Source organism: Xiphophorus hellerii, chromosome 2 (genome assembly GCF_003331165.1).
Source record: "Xiphophorus hellerii strain 12219 chromosome 2, Xiphophorus_hellerii-4.1, whole genome shotgun sequence".
Lineage (NCBI taxonomy): Eukaryota > Metazoa > Chordata > Actinopteri > Cyprinodontiformes > Poeciliidae > Xiphophorus > Xiphophorus hellerii.
Genome location: NC_045673.1, coordinates 17,444,821 through 17,463,051, shown reverse-complemented (window position 1 = coordinate 17,463,051; position 18,231 = coordinate 17,444,821). Strand labels below are relative to the sequence as shown.

At 37.3% G+C, this 18,231-nt stretch overlaps 2 protein-coding genes across 2 annotated transcripts in view; one reads left to right on the top strand and one right to left on the bottom strand.

The window, feature by feature from the left end:
• amn1 (antagonist of mitotic exit network 1 homolog (S. cerevisiae)) overlaps positions 1–18,231 on the bottom strand; it is a 213,512-nt gene that overhangs the window by 97,161 nt on the left and 98,120 nt on the right. The window lies entirely within an intron of this gene.
• LOC116734435 (uncharacterized) lies at positions 13,336–17,581 on the top strand. Its single transcript, XM_032585831.1, has 2 exons — positions 13,336–14,996; positions 15,045–17,581. Exons 1-2 carry the CDS (start codon positions 13,601–13,603, stop codon positions 15,251–15,253), a joined length of 1,605 nt encoding a protein of 534 aa, XP_032441722.1. The 5' UTR covers positions 13,336–13,600; the 3' UTR covers positions 15,254–17,581.

Sequence of the window (18,231 nt, the reverse complement as noted above, 5' to 3'; positions counted from 1 at the left end):
AAATATTTTGGGGGGTTTTTTGTAAAAGGAAAAACCATGTATATAGTTTTAACAAGCTAATTAATAGCTAGCTAATTTGTCGAGCATTGTGTTCCCTTAAGCAGGGTGGAGTTACCAACTACTACAAATGTAGTCAATGAACATTTGAAATGTGCTAGGCAGATAAACTTGACTTGATGATTTACTGTGTTGTTTAGGCACTCCCAAAAGGAGTGCCTAAACATTTATCATTTATTTATTTATCATAAATCTATTGGAGATTCAAGGATTTCCCAAACATGAAAAAATCAAAGCAACACTCCAGGTATGTTTTTGATGATTTCAATAACATCATAACATGACATAAAGCTAAAAAAAGTTGATTTTACATAATATTCCCTTTAAACAATAGAAAGTAAGCATAACATTTTAGTTAAGACTTTGCATTTTTTTAATTTCAAGAGTACACATTTCTTCTTTCTTATTACCACACAACTTGCAACTTTTGCTTTTTCTATTCTCGACATTAAATATTCTAAAAAATTCCTAACTAGCAAAAAGAAAACCCTCTTCATTATTTTTTTCCCCAGTACACCTCATGCAACTTTGCAGCTCTCACCTTTTTAAAATTCTGCTAATTTATTTCCCCCCGTAAGTCCAGTAATCAAATAATTTTTGGAAAAATTTGGATCTCAAACAGCAGTTGGTGCGCCTCCAAACCCTGGAGCACGAGGGGTCCTGATGAGTGTAATCAGCGCCAGACTGAATTGGACCGAACACATGGAGAGTTTTTCACAGTTGGTGCTTAATCATGATGCTTGATCATCAGCTCTGCAAGCTGTTGCCTCTGCCAAACAGGACCTGCTGCTGCTGCTGTGCGAGTATCTGGGTCCATTATAGTTTATGTGCTAGTAAAATGATTATTTACCCCAAGGGAAAACAGATTGGTGCTAGAATTGTACTTATTTCAGTAATTTTTTTTTTTTTTTTTGACAGATGTCCACATATGAAGAGATAAATGTGATTGTTTTTGTTTCAGTACTGTCAGTGGATTTCATGACTTTCATGGGAAATTCCTTAGAGTGGAATCAAAGAAACACATCTGTTGTCACATTCCCACTCAACCTGCTAATTGTTTCATTAGCTTTTATCGAGACGTTTTATAGCGGATTTAAAAACTTAAACATGCTTTCAAAGTAGACAAATCAAAAATGAACAAAGAAAGAACGATAATCATTTCACATAGAAGAGACTACAGGTCTCTGTCAAGATGCTCTGACAAATGAGACTTTTGTTTTGTTTGTGGACGTATTGTGGTTTCTCTAATGTTTAACTTTGTGTGAGGTCTTTGAGAATGTTCCCACATTACAGATCTGGCACTAATAACGAAACAGAATAAAACAGGAGATTCCTGTCAGCAGAGTCTGAATACCTCCTCACATCTCCCCACGCCACAAAGTTTCCAATCGCTAGTGATGTAAGGGTATTTTAATAATCTTTTTAACCAAATGGATCTGGGTAGGTTCGGGGATTTCCAGCTAAAAAAATAGCCTCTGACTCAGACATTGTTGAACTGTTTTTTACGAGTCATTCTCATGCTTTAAATTTCTTTCGCTTTCTTTTTGTGAAAAGAAAAAAATGAAAGATCAAGCTTAATAATGGCTGTGTTGTGAATACAGGATATATTATTCAGCAAATACAGTCATGTGAGGGGCTATTTGTCAGATTTACAGCTTCTATTATAAACCCCAAATTTAGCTTTTGAGGGATGATTTTAATTGTAGGTTGAAAAACACCATCCAAAGCAATCTGGCTTTGTATGAAAAATGTATCGCCGCCCTCCCCCCACCCCTTTGTTAAATTGAGAAATAATTGATTTAGTTTAATTGTGTAATTTCATTTCCCCTTGCCACACTGGGGTTGGTTATAGAGCTAAGAAATTTAAATAGAATGTATCTGACAGTATAAAGTCGGCTAATACGTGTTAAAAAGCAATATATTCTGAGGTGATCTGAAGAAATGTAAAAGCAAATGAGAAAAATGTCAATACCTTCTAGTTTGAAAAGGGTAACAATGCAATCTTTAAGGCTTTAGGACCCAAGCAAAATACAGAGAGAGATTTTCATAATGATCAGAAAGACTTATGGGAAGCCAAGACAAAAGTGTATCTTGTTGAATGGTGTGTATCCTGTTACATCTGGCATAAAACTAACAGTAAACCAGAAGAAGAACAAGACACCAGCAACTCCATTCTCTGTAGTGCAAGAATATTTTGTACACAAAAGCTTTTTGTGATGTTTTCTCCTTTCTGCGTGAATTACGAGCAGATATTCAATGGATGCAAGTCTGATACTGAATGAATCATCTTTTACTGCTACAATTTGCCTGTAAGTCCATCCCACCACTGACAACAGTAACAGGGCAAAGGATAATAAATGTGGCAATTACAATGCTGCATTGTGACGGCTTATGTTTGAAAATTCTAGTTTATTGTATTCTTACATCTCAGCATCCAGTTAAAAATTAACTGATCTGCAATAACATTACTATGATTTTTACTATGAGAAGGAAGATACATTACATATTAACATGGCATTGCAGGATAAGTGCTGACTAAACTGTTAAATAAATAACCAGACTCACATTTGTCACAAGGTGTAAAGTTCCATGTCTATACAAAAAAAAGTGTTGTATGGCTACTTAGTTATCAGTAGGGAAAACGTACATTATGTTAAACACAGAAAACATCATGCAAAACAACCACATGAATTCATTCTTAAACAGAAGGGATCTGTTTAGGACAAAAGAAAAAGAGGTGCATGCACTCAAAATCACAACAAAGAAAACTACACCAACATAAGGAAGGGGGAAATTAAGATAAATATGTTATGTTAAAATGTGTTAATATGTTAAAAGTACCGCATAATATGTTATCTGCGCTGCAAAGAAAGCTGTGTGTCACAGCTGTCATAAAATGGGGCAGTGGGCCAGAGTGTGTCGACACAGATAATTAGTAAACTAGGTTACAGAGACCTAAAGATGAGCCAACCTCATATCTTGTACGTTTGGAGTGTCATAAAAATGAGAAAAGGGAATCATGAACTGTAGCTGAAGGCTGATGAAACTCAGGTTGAATTTAAAATTGACGCTGTTGCCGATGTCAGTGTGATAAATGAAGACTCTTTTCACACACTACAGCCCTGAAGGAACTCTGAAGTCATCTGATTGGCCCATGAACAGCCCAGGAGGGGAGCAGCTGTTTTGATGTCAAACCCAAACAAGGAAAAAAATCTGTCTGAGGGTTATAGTCTGTGGATATAAAGTCACCAGTCTAGTCAGGAGATATCTTTGAGTAAGGATGAACTTGGTAAGGAGAAGGTGTGAACATCAGCAAGCATGTGGAGAACATCACATTAAAATCAGAGCTAGTTAAATACCGCTAAGAAGTGAAGTTGTACACACTGCATACTTTCCCCCCCTTCCTTTATTACAAAATTTTAAAGAGGACCCCCGAAAGAATGGAGATTAATGGAGTCGAAGAGTTACACAACCTACTGAGTGGTGCACTCTCTATGGTGCCAGTTCATAAAAACAGTACTGGCAAAGGATTTGTGTCGACTTGATCCGTTTCAATAGTGAAAAGACAGAGCTACGTATCTCCCACTCCAGTAGAAATAACCTCTAAATGCAGCTTCAGTGTTTTCCTCTTGATACTGCCAGAATCGTCTGGCAGTATCCATGACATCCTGACAACTATAGATTCTGAACATTCATAACTCTATTTGACAGGTATGGCCAATAAAGCTGGGTCATAAAAGACAAGCCAACGCTTGATATTTCTACACAGAGAACTATTATTTATCTGAGCTAATGATAGTAAACTTGGTCACTTAACAGGACAAGTAGCAATTCCCCATGGAACTGCAGCATGACTGTTTTTAAGGTGTTATTGGCTCTTGTGGCCTTTATTTGAGAGTGCTCAGACAGGAAACCACTCCCCTATCTCCTTACTCCAGGAGTAAGGAGATAGGGGGAAGACATGAGGCAAAGGTCATGTCAGTTCAAGTCAGAACCTGTGACGCTGCATCAGGAACCAAGGCCTCCATATATACTTTGTACTTTACACCTGAGCCACCGCAGCACCCGGAACTGCAACATAATTTAGCTAGGTCTGATTTCATTTCTATTTTCAAACACTTAGGTAGATGTTTTCTGCAGTTTGCATGTTCATAGTTTTTCATCATTGGTGTTGCTAGCATTCCTGGTTCAAAGTTAACGCTCAATAGCCAACGTAAAATATAGTCATTTGAGCAGCTTTGTCCTGTTAAGTGCTTTGAAATGACTTTTGTTGTCGCACCATACAAAGAAACTGAACCTTAATTATACACATATGACTCATATCCTTCCTTGAAAAGATGTGAGAGGTTTAAGCTAAAACAATCTACTACTGATATACATAAACAAAGAGGGCAATTTAGAAGCTTTTGGATGTTACAAATGTAATTTATTGTGCATGTCATGAAAGTTGTCTTCTCGACTTTTATGGCCTGCATATAGAAGAAACAAAAACTGAAATGATTTTTCATTATGCACAACTTAATAGAAGATTTTAGTCTAAGTTTTACTTTGTGTTTTTATTTATTTCAATACGGAGAACTTAGATTCATTTTTAGATATTACCACTTGTACGTTTTTTCTAACACTTTATTATCAAGATCACATCAATAAATGCTTGAAGGGCAAAGTGCAATTTTATTATCTTGCCGAAGTGGACTTCGATACTGAAGAAACAAAATAAACACCTTCCCCCACCTGAAAAACTATGCTTTCCACAGTGTAGTGAAAGTACAAATTCTGTAGTGATTCAGCACAGAAACATGGCTCTTACAGAGAAATGCTGTGCCAATAAAGCCAAATCTAAGAGGACTTCTGAGCAGCTGTGTCTGCTCTTACTGGCTGTCAGGTCTAAAATACCTATTAGAGACAATTTAACAAACACAAGAAAGACAAGAGAGTTAGATTCTTTTATACTCGCGAGGAGAGCAGACAGAGAGATGTTTCCAGTTACAAATCTCCGACTACTCTGGAAACACATCTGTCTGTTCCTCTCTTTTATTGATCTTTAGGAAACCCTGCCACACGGGGCGCTGCAACTCTAAAAGGGTGGAGTCAAAGCATTCATCACATGGTTGCAGCGCTAAATAATATTCACTTCTAGACACATGTTATCTATACTCTAAATCTTTCTTGCTCCAGGCCCGGTGTGAAACAAGACACATTGCATAGCTTCAAAGCAACGGCTTTGTATCACAAAGCAGCACAGAGCAATTAACACCTCTGTCTTGTAGGAAGTCCTGCAGGGCAACAGCTGCTGAGAGTAGCTGTCACCCCTATTTCCCAGGGCAGTCTCAGGATAGAATCAAAGTTATTTAACACACAGAAACATTATCTAAATGTAACTACAAGGCTACATGATACAACAAATATTTGATAATTACTAAAAATACAATTTACCTAACATTTCCCTCCTGTTTAACAAATATTTGGTGTCGTCTAATATCCCTCCAAAAACAGTCACTTCAAATGATTTCCGCTGGGAGTTCATTTTTTGGAAAGCAAACATTTTTACACTCAGGGGTTATACCCAGTCCAAAAATTAGGATCTGGATACCTGTCAGAAGAAGAGTCATCATCAGAGTAGGCTTTGTCAACATCAGATTTTTTCTCTAATAAAGGATACATCCGTGCCATCTGGTCCTCCATGGGTGAAATCGCTGTGGTAATGAGACGGTTAAACAAAGAACGCAGGCACAGAACAAAACAACATCCACACAAAGTCAAAATTGCAGCAAAACTGCAATTGATACTAAGACAGAGGACACAAGGTTTCTATACTTCCCAAAGGCATCCATCCATGCATCCCACATGGAAGTATCCACTCCAGAGTGTTCCTTCATTTTGCCATTAAGGGTGCAAAGCCCTGTAATGGCCTTCGTTAAGCTTCCATCAGCTGCTGTATTGTTTGGCAAAAATGTGCAACATTTTTCTCCAAAAATCATGCACACCCCTCCTTTCTCAGCCAGCAACATGTCAAGAGCTATACGGTTCTGGAAAGCCATCAGTGAAGTAGCAGCCAGCTGTTCATGCACTGCCTCGAAACCAGCCTGTGTCCAATTTCCCAGTTTTTGCACATTGTAATGGATGTAATTTATTCTGTCTACGTTTTTGTCAATCGTGCACCACCAACAAATTGTAGATTCAAAACCAGCCCCGACCTGATCAACTAATTTATATTCATCAGGCACTCCACTAGGGACTCCGATGGCATCGATGTATGTCGGATCAGTATCTGTATTTTCCATGTCACTTCACGTTTCTGTAAGTGTTGCCTCTTCTGAAATAAAACACTAGACAAAGAGAGTATTAGATCTTCAGCAGATGTAGGATATACAGATACAGGTACTAACAGAGAAACTAATGCACAAAACCCTGTTACCACCAGCTTCAAAAGACATGTTTCCAAAGTAATGTTTTGCCAAAATGTTAAACATATGCAGATCTTTCTCTTAAACCAATCTTATAAAATAAAACTAAACAAACAAAACAAAACAATAAACAAAAGCTTAAAATTTGCTGCAGTTGTACAGTTTACATTTATCATCAAAACAATGAATATCAATGTGAATTAGACAGTCCAGTTTAAATTACTTTTATAGTACAAACTAGATCTTACTGGTTATTTGTCTAAAACATTCAACATGTTTTCCTTAAACAAAAATTCAAAAGAGTTAAACTTAGAGAAATTATAATGTCATTGTATAATTTAACAAATCTAGACATTTTCAGAATATATCAATTTTACCTAGGTCTTTTACTTGTCGTTGAATTTAACGTTTCATTCAAAATCGTTTTAAATGGATGTAAATCAAAACAAAAATCAAGTTTAGAAAAATTATTATAATCCCACCTGAGTACTTTTACTGATTAGTGATAACTTTAATCAATAACAGATTCTTCAAAACATTTCTTTAAACATTTTTGCTCCATTAAATTAATGCTCTGAAAATGGCTAACACAATAATATTTTTAATTTCTATAATTGTTTTCCTAAGTTAATTTATCAAAATATGCTTCAGTAATTGCTATAAATTTGTTATCTATTGGTTACAAAATATTTTAGCCCCCTTGTCAGAACATCTTTTAATGGAGAACGACTCAAAACCATTCAAAAGAAACATCTTTCACCCGACCATATCTTTCCTTTCACTTTTTATGTGTAACACAGATCAAACATGTTCTTCAAAAATAAAAAATTTTATTTAAGTAATATAAAAGATAAACCTATAACAATATTCTCCCCCCTGTTGATGCATTATCTGCTAATGCATCACATTTCTACGACTTTTAAATAACGATGTTGATAAAACAGGTTTATGATGTTCCCTGAGAAATTCTACCAAATTCAATGCTGCCTTTTTCCCAAAAGGTGAAACTCGTCAAAACAAACAAAACAATTCATTTTAGCATGCTTTAAATCTTCAAGATTACTATTTTCCCAAAACACTTCATGTTACAGTTTTAAAACTCCTTATCTCATTTAACTCTTATGATTGTCAGATAATTTATTTTACAAACTCCTCAAAAATTTTCACTAGTGTTTGACAAGGCGTGTGTACCAATTTAGACTCTGTGAAGGTTTCGCATTAACCAGCCAGAGAGACGTTGAAGAAAATTCAAAAACTATAGTCTACAAAGAAAATCCAAAAATGATAAATTGGGCCCAAACTAAAATCAACATAACAAAGTACAATTCAGTCGGTAGCAGAACAAACTCAAGCACAAACTGACTTAACAAACAAGACATGAGGGGAACTTAAATAGTGGCTGATCAGACCATTAACACATAATAGGGGTAATTAACACCCAAAAACCTAAAAAATACTGGTCAAAATATCACTAAATCTACAAATGAAAGAAATTAAAATAAAAACCAAATTTCCCCTCCCTGGGTGAACAAATGGAATGGCCCGCTAAGGAAGTTTGACACCCATATATGGACACCAATCAGCTGGAGCTCATCTGTATGATGAGCAACAGGTCCAGAGGAAACTGGTAACTCAAAAGAAAGAAATTAATTTGTTATATTTAACAAATATAAAGAACGGACACTTACAGTTAACTAAATGAGTGCACAAACAAATAGCCAACCAAAAAGTCAGACCAACGAAAACAAATTCAAAAATAAAAAGATCACAAAGCAAATCTATAACCCCACCATAAAATCCCTCCCCCACTTCTCGGAGGGGCCGACTTTATGGCAGGAAAGAGAGCCGATAAGGATCTCAAGAGGAACTCCTAATTCTTTATTAGGCTTTTGGCACTCGAATCATCAGATATGTTTTAGTTTCTTCTAGTTTTAAAATTTGAACTTAAAAACCTTTTGTTGTTCCTCTACTGATATTTTGTCAAGAGGTACTTTTAGATGTTGGGAGTGAAAGTGATTTACATCACACCTTCCCGTTCTGTCTTGCTGAGTTACTACAAGTGGGGGTTGCTTCGCACTTAAAAATAGTGGTATGCTAAAGGCTTCACATGTTAATTAGTTGAATCTAGTGGGGGTAGAAGTTACAGCTCAACTCTGTGGCCCCCCTGCGGAGCTGCTACAAGGGGGGGGCTGCAAGTCTCCTGATCTACATTATTCTCTACAAAAGTTCCACCAGATCCACTTTGATTAACCCATAAGTTATTTCTAACTTAATATTATCCTTCAACAACAAATTTGTACAGTGTAGCAAACTTTTTCTATATTCAATCAATTTCTAGTCAACAAGTGAGTTACTTCTATTTTATTCTGTCTTCTTCATCCATAATTCCTGTAGATTTAATAATATTTTATCTATCCTAAAGTTTTGATCAGTTTAAAAAGACTGATTTTGAAACTATCTAGAATCGGTTGCATACTGCAGTTTGTTGTTATCGGAGCAATGCCTCTTACAGTTAGAGCCTGTTTCTATTTATTTATTAACTTTATTTCCTTATTTCATTTGCAGCCCTCTCTTCTTTCTGTAGGCATTTTTTGAAATGAAATGACCTTTTGTAATGCATTAAAAGTTCTTAAAAAAGAAATAAATCCATAAATAGAATATTTTAATAGGTCTGCACGAGTTACTGGTTTTCCTGTAGAAGTTATCATACCCCTATTTTGCCAGTACTGTGCAAACGTGTGTACTGTTGCAAACGCATATTGACTATCGGTGTAATCGTCACTGCTTTATCTTTCATTAGTTTACAAGCGGTGGTTAGCGCTATCAATGCTGCAGCCTGAGCCGAGTAGTGTGAGGGAAGTTTTTCAGCTTTTAACACTATTTTTTTTTTTTTTTTTTTTTTTTTTCAGTCACTACTGTATAACCGGTTTGAGTTTCCCCTTGTACATTTTTCTTTGAGGAACCATCAACAAAAAGTATTTCACCGTGATCTAATGGTAGATCTTTTAAATCATTTCTACTCTTTGCATTTTGTTCTGCCATTTCCTGACAATCATGCTTTGTACCATCATCTGGAAGAGGTAACAAAGTTGCAGGATCTTAAAATCGTGCATCTTTCAATAGTTAGATGAGGTTGTGATAATAATGTACTCATACAGGAGAGATGCCTCGCAGGCGATAAGAAAGTCATATTTGTTTGTAATAATAGTGCTGAAACTGCATGTGGTACTTTTAATGTTAATGGATGAAACAGTACAATAGGAGCACTAACTTCTACTGCCATAGAAGCAGCAATCACTGCTCTCACACAGGGAGGCTGGGTACACGCCACACTATCAAGTTTGGAAGAAAAATATGCTATTGGTCTCATTTTATCACCATGTTGCTGAACTAGCACCGAGGTCATATACTGACCTTTGCAATCCACCATCTGGAAAAAATGTTTTTTTTTATAGTCTGGTAAGGCGAGCGCAGCACTTGACACTAGGGCCTGTTTTATTTCACTTAGTGCTGTCTCTGCTGCCTCTGTCCATTCCAAAGAGGAAGACATTTTCAGATCCTTTTCATACATTAATTTGCTTAAAGGGGCCACAATTTCTGCATAGTTAGGCACCCAGTTTCGACAATAGTTAGTTAACCCCAGAAAAGACATCATCCGTTTTTTTTTTGTTTTTTTTTTTGTTTTTTTTTTGCGGTTTTGGTGCCTGGAGAATCGTTATTTTTCTATCCTCCATTATGGTCCGCCCTCCTGCACTTAAATTATGACCCAAATATTTTACTCGTTCTTTACACAGTTGGAGTTTATTCTTATTGACCTTATGACCTTCCTCAGCTAAATGTTTTAGAAGCGCTAAAGTGTCTTGTTTACAGATTTTCATGTTTGGAGATGCTAATAAAACATCATCTACATATAACAAGACTTGGCTCCCTCCTGTGCATCTGTTTTTAAAGGATAATGCTTAACTTTTGGTCTAAACTCTGTTTTGGGTATTGTTAAGGAAATATGGCTATTTTTATGGTTTAATATAGTTAAGCTAATGCCATGTGCGTTTAAATAGATCAACATTCCTATCTGGACAAGCTGATGCAAGGTAGGACTTCAGAGCCTGGCAAGGCTGTAACTTAAAGCTGCCATAAAACAAACATGCTCCTGAAAGGCTTTAAATTAGGAGGCCATAAAGAATATCTTCCCCGGCTCACAGGTCAGAGGTCGGGGGTTTCCCAGGAGCGTAGAGTTGCATCTGGAGTTGTTCACAAACTTAGGAATCTTGGAAACACTTAGGTTTAATTTCTGATATACTTTGTTAATATTAATAGCAATAGTGTGTTAGATTAAAGTATATTACCAAAGCTCCAAGTACTAATCTAGTATATGGAATGTATTTGAAAATGTACTAACTATAACAATATCGGAATCAAGAGAAACGCCTTCACTAGAAAAGGGAATGCTCAATAATAAAAATGCAGACAACTGTCCTGTTTTTGCTTTTAAACATCAGCTGTCTCCAAAAGCGCCTTTTTTATATCCTCCAGGGTCCACGTTCTATATACCAGAATCGTGGGCGCTGCTCCATCGTCCCTTACAGTAGGATTTGCTACTTGTATCATAGGATAAAGATCAGTGTGTGTGTGGCTGACTATTTGCCTCTTCTGAAGGGCAACATGGGGGAGGGAGTAAAAGCCCAGTGGGAGCTACAGCTCCCTGCACCAAAATTTCTCCCCAGTTCTTAGACCACTTAAAGTTTGCTTTTTGTGATCTAGTAATAGATCCCTCACTACCTTTTTCATATTGTGGGGGTGAGGGCAAGTCGGGGTATAGTTTTGCATTTTGTATTATTTGTTTCTCACCTTCTGTTTTGTTATTTTGGTATTTGGTAACTTCAGCTACGTCCCCTCCCCCTCCTGCTGCTCCCTGCTCGTCTGCCTGCCTTTTCACACTTCTGAAACTTGTCTCATCATCCTCCCTTCTATAAAACATCAAATTCTTTGATTTCTGTGGGTTTGACTTTGTTTTTATTTTATTTTATCCTGCAATACTGTTAGTTTCTGTGAATTTAGACGGCCGTCAAAGTTGTAGTTTGTTAACCATTTATCTAAATATTTTATTTTATGCGGATCCTGATTTTCAACATATTTCCAGTCATTTGATTTCAAACTGTGTGTTGGCTTATTCTTGCTTATACTTTGCCCATTTTTTTTATTTATTTATACAATTTAGCCCAGTTTGTCCGACTCATAGGGAATCCTATAAACTGGAGATCTTTTCAGCAGGCCAGCAATTAAAAATACCTGTAGTGGTAACCCCCGCTTCAACTCTTTCGAGTGGGGGGTTCTTACCTCTGCATCCAGGACAGGTTTGCTGGTTACAACCCTACTGTTTTTATATGAGATAAAACACCAAATGGTATTTAAATCTCCAATCACACTCACAATCATACGTTTGTTGCGGAACTTAAGCGCCTGCTCCGCCGGACTCCGCCATCCGTTCCAATTACAATTTTACTTCCAATTTATTAAATTTTACTGCAGGTTTATACTAGGCTCCGTGCGCCTGTTGTTTTTCCACGAACTTTTGGCCAAGGGCTTCGGACGCCCTTCACGGATATTATGTTTTATTTTTACCTGTTAGAGTCTAGAATGTCCAGGGTTTTCTTATTCGCGCAATGACCCTCAGTCATTCGCCACACATTTAAACAAGAATCTACTCACCCTCTCCTGTCTTCCCCTCAGAGCCGTCAACCGTAAGATCCCAGCAGGCAGGCAGAGCGCCAGCCCTTTAACAGGTTCTGATAAGCTTCCACTAGGAAACTTGCCGTGCGCACGGTCTTTACTGGGGTCCACCATGCCCGCTGGAATCCTTCCGGTATATTGGCATCCGGCTGCGAAGGACCAAATAATGTCAGGTCTAAAATACCTATTAGAGACAATTTAACAAACACAAGAAAGACAAGAGAGTTAGATTCTTTTATACTCGCGAGGAGAGCAGACAGAGAGATGTTTCCAGTTACAAATCTCCGACTACTCTGGAAACACATCTGTCTGTTCCTCTCTTTTATTGATCTTTAGGAAACCCTGCCACACGGGGCGCTGCAACTCTAAAAGGGTGGAGTCAAAGCATTCATCACATGGTTGCAGCGCTAAATAATATTCACTTCTAGACACATGTTATCTATACTCTAAATCTTTCTTGCTCCAGGCCCGGTGTGAAACAAGACACATTGCATAGCTTCAAAGCAACGGCTTTGTATCACAAAGCAGCACAGAGCAATTAACACCTCTGTCTTGTAGGAAGTCCTGCAGGGCAACAGCTGCTGAGAGTAGCTGTCACCCCTATTTCCCAGGGCAGTCTCAGGATAGAATCAAAGTTATTTAACACACAGAAACATTATCTAAATGTAACTACAAGGCTACATGATACAACAAATATTTGATAATTACTAAAAATACAATTTACCTAACACTGGCACTCTAATAAAAAGATTTTTCATTCATCTTTTTGTGTATCATGTTTCCCAATCTTTAATAGACTTGAAACTCACCTAAGGTAAAAGGTTGAGAGCTGGCCGTTTTCTTGCAAAACATCTATAATTGAAATAAGACACTCACGGCCTCCTGGAACCTGAACCAGTATGTGATTTTTATCTACACCTAGATTCAGTTCAGATTGTTCTGTTGACTCAATGAACCTATAATGAATTTTTAGTAATAATAACAGAAAAACAACATTGCATGCATTTGCAAATGTGCCAGTAAGCTTGCTTGCACGAAACTGTCTTTCCAGAAAGCCTTTAGCCACTCCCACAGCCCGTTTGGTGACTCTGTAGGTCTGGTGTTGAGTGAAAACCTGTCAAAACAGCAAAACATCCTAGTCAAACTACAACCAGGTGAGACGTTAATGACCGACCTAACAAGAGCTTGTCACGATAAAATAACTTTCTTTATTTTAGTTTCACCTGTTACTGCTGCCCTTCTCTGATATTTGTTTGTGTGGGAGCGTGTCACTGGGTTTGATTTGGAAAGAGGAAGACAACACAATGAATAGGAGGCGGAACAAGTGAAATACTAAGGTGGATACATAAAACAGAGACTGTACAAGCTCAGCCCAGTTGTGGTGTGGAAGTGGCAAGACAACCAACATGACCTGCACAAAGATCACAGGCCTTTTGCTTTCCCTCCTCCTCCTCCTCCTCCTTGGTCAGGTCTGCAGTCAGGGGCCAGAGATTGTGTTTAGGGAGGAGGGCGGCAATGTTGTGATGGGTTATTGTTTTGGAGCGGATTATCTTCTTGCTTACAGATCTGCTGCAGGCGGAGAACAACTACTGGGTAACTCCTCGAACAAGAATCTGCCCAACACACCTCCCGTGGACCTGGAGGGTCGAATTCAGATGAATGAAGTTGACAATCTGCTTGGGATCCAGATAGATGAACTCACAGACCTGGACTCTGGGATCTACAGGAGAGAATGCTGGCAGAATCATACAATGGTCAACAATCATATGGAGCAGCTCTTCGTGTGCAAAGAAGAGATTTCAGCTGAAGAGATCAAAGTGAATAGTGAAGGTGGAGCGGATATTCGCTGCCAAAGCTCTTCTGTTGGTCAGGAGGGAACTTTTGTGCGCTGGTATCTGGAACTACAGCCTGACTACAAGCCCATACTCCTGCTGGACAGCAGTGTTTCACTGGAGCCGGTGATGAAAGAACTGCAGGATTCTGTGGAGGCCCGAGAAAACGGTGCTGTGCTCATGGTAAATAAAATTGTGTTCCAGAATTTTCCACAGTTTCACTGCACTGTGTTCAAAGGTAAGACTTGCCTTGGTTTCCAAAACCTATTCCTTCCAGACTACAGTTACAGTAAAGAGGTTTATGTCTCCAAAGGGGAAAGAGTAGTTCTAAATTGTAGTGGTGATGGTGGAAACCTGTGGTGGGAGACTCCACAGGGACAACTTAACAGCAGCAGCCCAAGGAACAATGAGATGTACATATCAGCTGGTGAAGAACCAGACAGCTTCTCCTTAATAATCCCTGTTATTTCTGATGAACACAAAGGGACTTACACATGCATCGCTCCAACATTTGAGATCGAGTACTCTTTGTTTCTATGCCCCAAAAGTGAATTACAAGAAAAGGTTTACTTTAAAGACTCAAATATCTCACTGGAATGTACTTCTGACCTGGATAATCTTAAAAGAGTCCAGTGGTTCCGTCATGTACAAGCAGACATCTATGAAATCATTGGTGACACATATGATGAGCTTGTCTCCATCCCAGAAGACCTGGAAGGCAGAGTGGAACTGTCTATTTCTGGATTGCTGAACATCTCTAACCTGTGCAGCGAGGACGAACGGATGTACAGATGTATTGTTTTGAAAGAATTCCAGGACAATGTCACTGCTGAAGAAAACGATTATGAGGAAGGCACGAATGAGGATTACTTCAACGAAGATGAACACACTGACGCAGATAGGTGCTTCTTTAAACAGGAGTTTATATTAAAATCTGCATCTGTCCGTAGAATTATCCCTAGAACTTTCCCTAGAACTTTCCCTAGAACTGTCCCTACAACTGCCCCTACAAATGCCCCTACAACTGCCCCTACAAATGACTCTGGATCTCACGTTGTATACGCAGTGGTCGTGGGACTGGTGTTTCTAGTTATTGCAGCTGTAGTCATAGTGATGGTGAAAAAGAGACCATCTGTTTTTGCAAAAAACAGAAACAGAGAAAAAGTAACTGCAGTGGATTCTGATTGTACAGACAGCTTAAAACAAAATGCTGAGGATAAAGTTTAATACTTTCTAGGTTTGTGTTTAGATGTTTTATTTGACCATCTTGTCTATAAACTTTGTTTTAAAAATATTTATCATGTGAAAGTATTTAGTTTACATTTGTTGTATGTAAATAAAGTCTCTTAAGTGTATGCTTTCAGTTTCTGTTAACACAATTGTTTTAGTTTTCTCAATAGTGACTTAGGACTTCATACAGAAAATCAACGTAAATTGTGTTTTTTTCTTTAAAAGTGTCTCTCCTTCCTGAAAATATTTTGGAAAGCTTTTTAAAAAAGACAAAGCAGTAATTATTTCTCTTTCATCTTAAGCTTTTAGGTGTACTGTGTGGTGTCTTCTCTTACATTGCGTGCCAGGTGAGACTCAGTGATCTGTAAAAACCAGTTTGACTGCTTTAAAGTCAAGGCGTTGCTTGGCTTGTTTCAGGGAAGAGAAAAAAAAAATGACAGATTGTAATTAGATTCTGAAAGAATTCAAGCGGCAACATCTATAGGAAAATAATAACCAACAATGCAAAACACCAACAAGATTATATTCAGGTTTCAACTACTGCAAGACTCAATACAAAATAAGAAGAGGTGGATCTTCAAAACCTTCCAAAGTCTAAGCAGATATGGTTTAACAGAACGCTAACAGTTGCTGAAAAGACACCATCACTTCTGTTTCTTAAAAAAAAAAATTAGTTTGTGAAACATCCAGGATTGTCAGAATTGAGAATTTTGCTGGTGTGTTGCAATGTTAAAGAATAACTGGCGCCAGCATTGATAAAATATAATTATATTATCTTGCATGTTTTTCCTGTCTGCAAACAAACATTTGACTGATTCAAAACAACAAATTCAAGCCTTGAGTTGTGGTTTTCTTTCAAAGTCCAAAAACATATTTGTAAACTTAATTTGCAACTCTACATGAGTCTTAGATGTCAGTGTGTGTGTGTATGTGCTGACCCGGGGAAGGACTGTAAATTTCCCTGGGTTTATTCCGCTCTTCACCCAAATGCTGGGATAATGGTCATGATGAGGCCAAACCGGAAATTATGAATTAATTAGATAACCGAAGGCAAACTAAGTTCAGTTTTAAATCTTAAATCTGATTTGAATTTGGTTTAAATTTAGCTTAGTTTTTAATTGAACTTAAATTTGAATTGCATATATTTTTTTTAACTACAATAATCTAAGATGACCACCATCCTCCTCATACCCTAAAAAGTAGTATTTATCTTTGTTTTTTTTGTAAAATGTCTTTATAGAAAGAATGATTGGACATGTCTGGAGTATCAGAAAATGTTTTGCTGTTTTCTCATCCTGCTTTCACCCCACAGCCAAATGGTAATGCTGCAGACAGAAATCCACAGGTGGTCAGACCAATCTCTTTGCCACAGAATGTGACTGTCCCATGTAAAATGCTATGTGTAATCTTCCGAGACAACTGTTTGTGATTTGCCAATAGATTGTAAACCGATCCCCCATTTGGGAAAGGGAGGGACTTTGTGTCGCTATGGTATAGTATACTGTAAATTATTTCTGTAAATAACGGAGAAATCTTGCATGTTACTGCAAGGCTAAGGTGCTAACCAATGCTCCACCAGGCAGCCCATAAATGTTTTCAATGCAAAAATCTGAACATTTGTCATCTTTATCATTTGGTAACCCAAGCATGTTCAATTTCAAAAACTTAAAAACTGAGAGGAAAAATTCTGGTCTCATTCTCTTTACAGACCTTGATAATCCACTTAATCAACAGCATATGGAGAGTTGTTATGCAGCAGTCGTTAATCTGTATTCCCAGAGCTCCTGCACAGCGAGGTCACTGAAACGCCTCTGCTCTCCCTCTGGGTCGTCAGTACACTTCAGGTCTCCTTACAATAACAGACCGCACTTCATGTGAAGCATGAATAATGTGAAAGTTATTGTGAAATCTGGATAAGTGGTAAGACGTCATGAAGTAACAAACTTGTGAACATTTGAAAGAAAATCTGTTTGCTGTTAGAATAAGATATCTCCAGAATTTTGTCTGAACCACTGCCAGGTTCTGCCAGTCTATATGGCTGCTCGGTCTGTGTTGTGTTTTTTTTTTTTTTTTCAGATGAAATATACAATTTCATCAATAAATATTAAATAGATGAAGTTTTATAAACTTGTTTATTGAAACACTTTCAGATATTAGAGAAATTTTGTTTTTTATCTAATTTTTTATACTTTTAAGTATTGAACTGCACACAACTGTAACTATTTAGTTTTCATTTTTTGTAAATCCTTACTGTTTGAATATATTCTTGGGATAAGACGGGTGGATGAGATTTTTTTTTCTTTTTTCTACTGCCTTTCATTTCGTTGATTTATATATTTTCATCTGTTGTACATACAGTAGTTGTTTTGTTTTTAATTAAATTAATAAATAAAAAAACTGAATACACACTTTCATTGTGAATTGGATTTTTGTACATGCTAAAATACATTTCTTCCCAGTGTTTCATGTAAAATAAGATAAAAGGTGCTACAGGAAAGAGACACTTCAAGTCCTTTTGAAGAAAAAACACATGTTGTCAAAATAAAAGTGAGAAAAGTAAACCAGGACCAGGTTGACCAATTAGACCAGGTTTCAAAAAGGATTTTAAGTTTATTACACCATAATTTAAAAAAAGGAAAAGAAGAAGGCACAGTTATGAAATGTGTTAAGGCATGTTAACGTCAAATAGGCCAAAAATATTTACTGTGTCATCAGGCATGTCTTCTACAAACCACATTTTCACTGGATCAACAAAGACCGTCGTTTCTCTTACGTTTGCCAATCGGGTTCCTGCAGGCACAGAAAACTGCAGCATATGCACTGAGGTAAAACTGTTTCTGCTCTTTATTGTGACACAGCTGCAACTCATTGTAGAAGTCCAAGTTAACGTTGTTATATGTCTTTTTCAAACTCTAATAAATGAGTAAGCACAGTTTTTCACCAAAGCACATCAGTGTTAAAGGAACTGAACCACA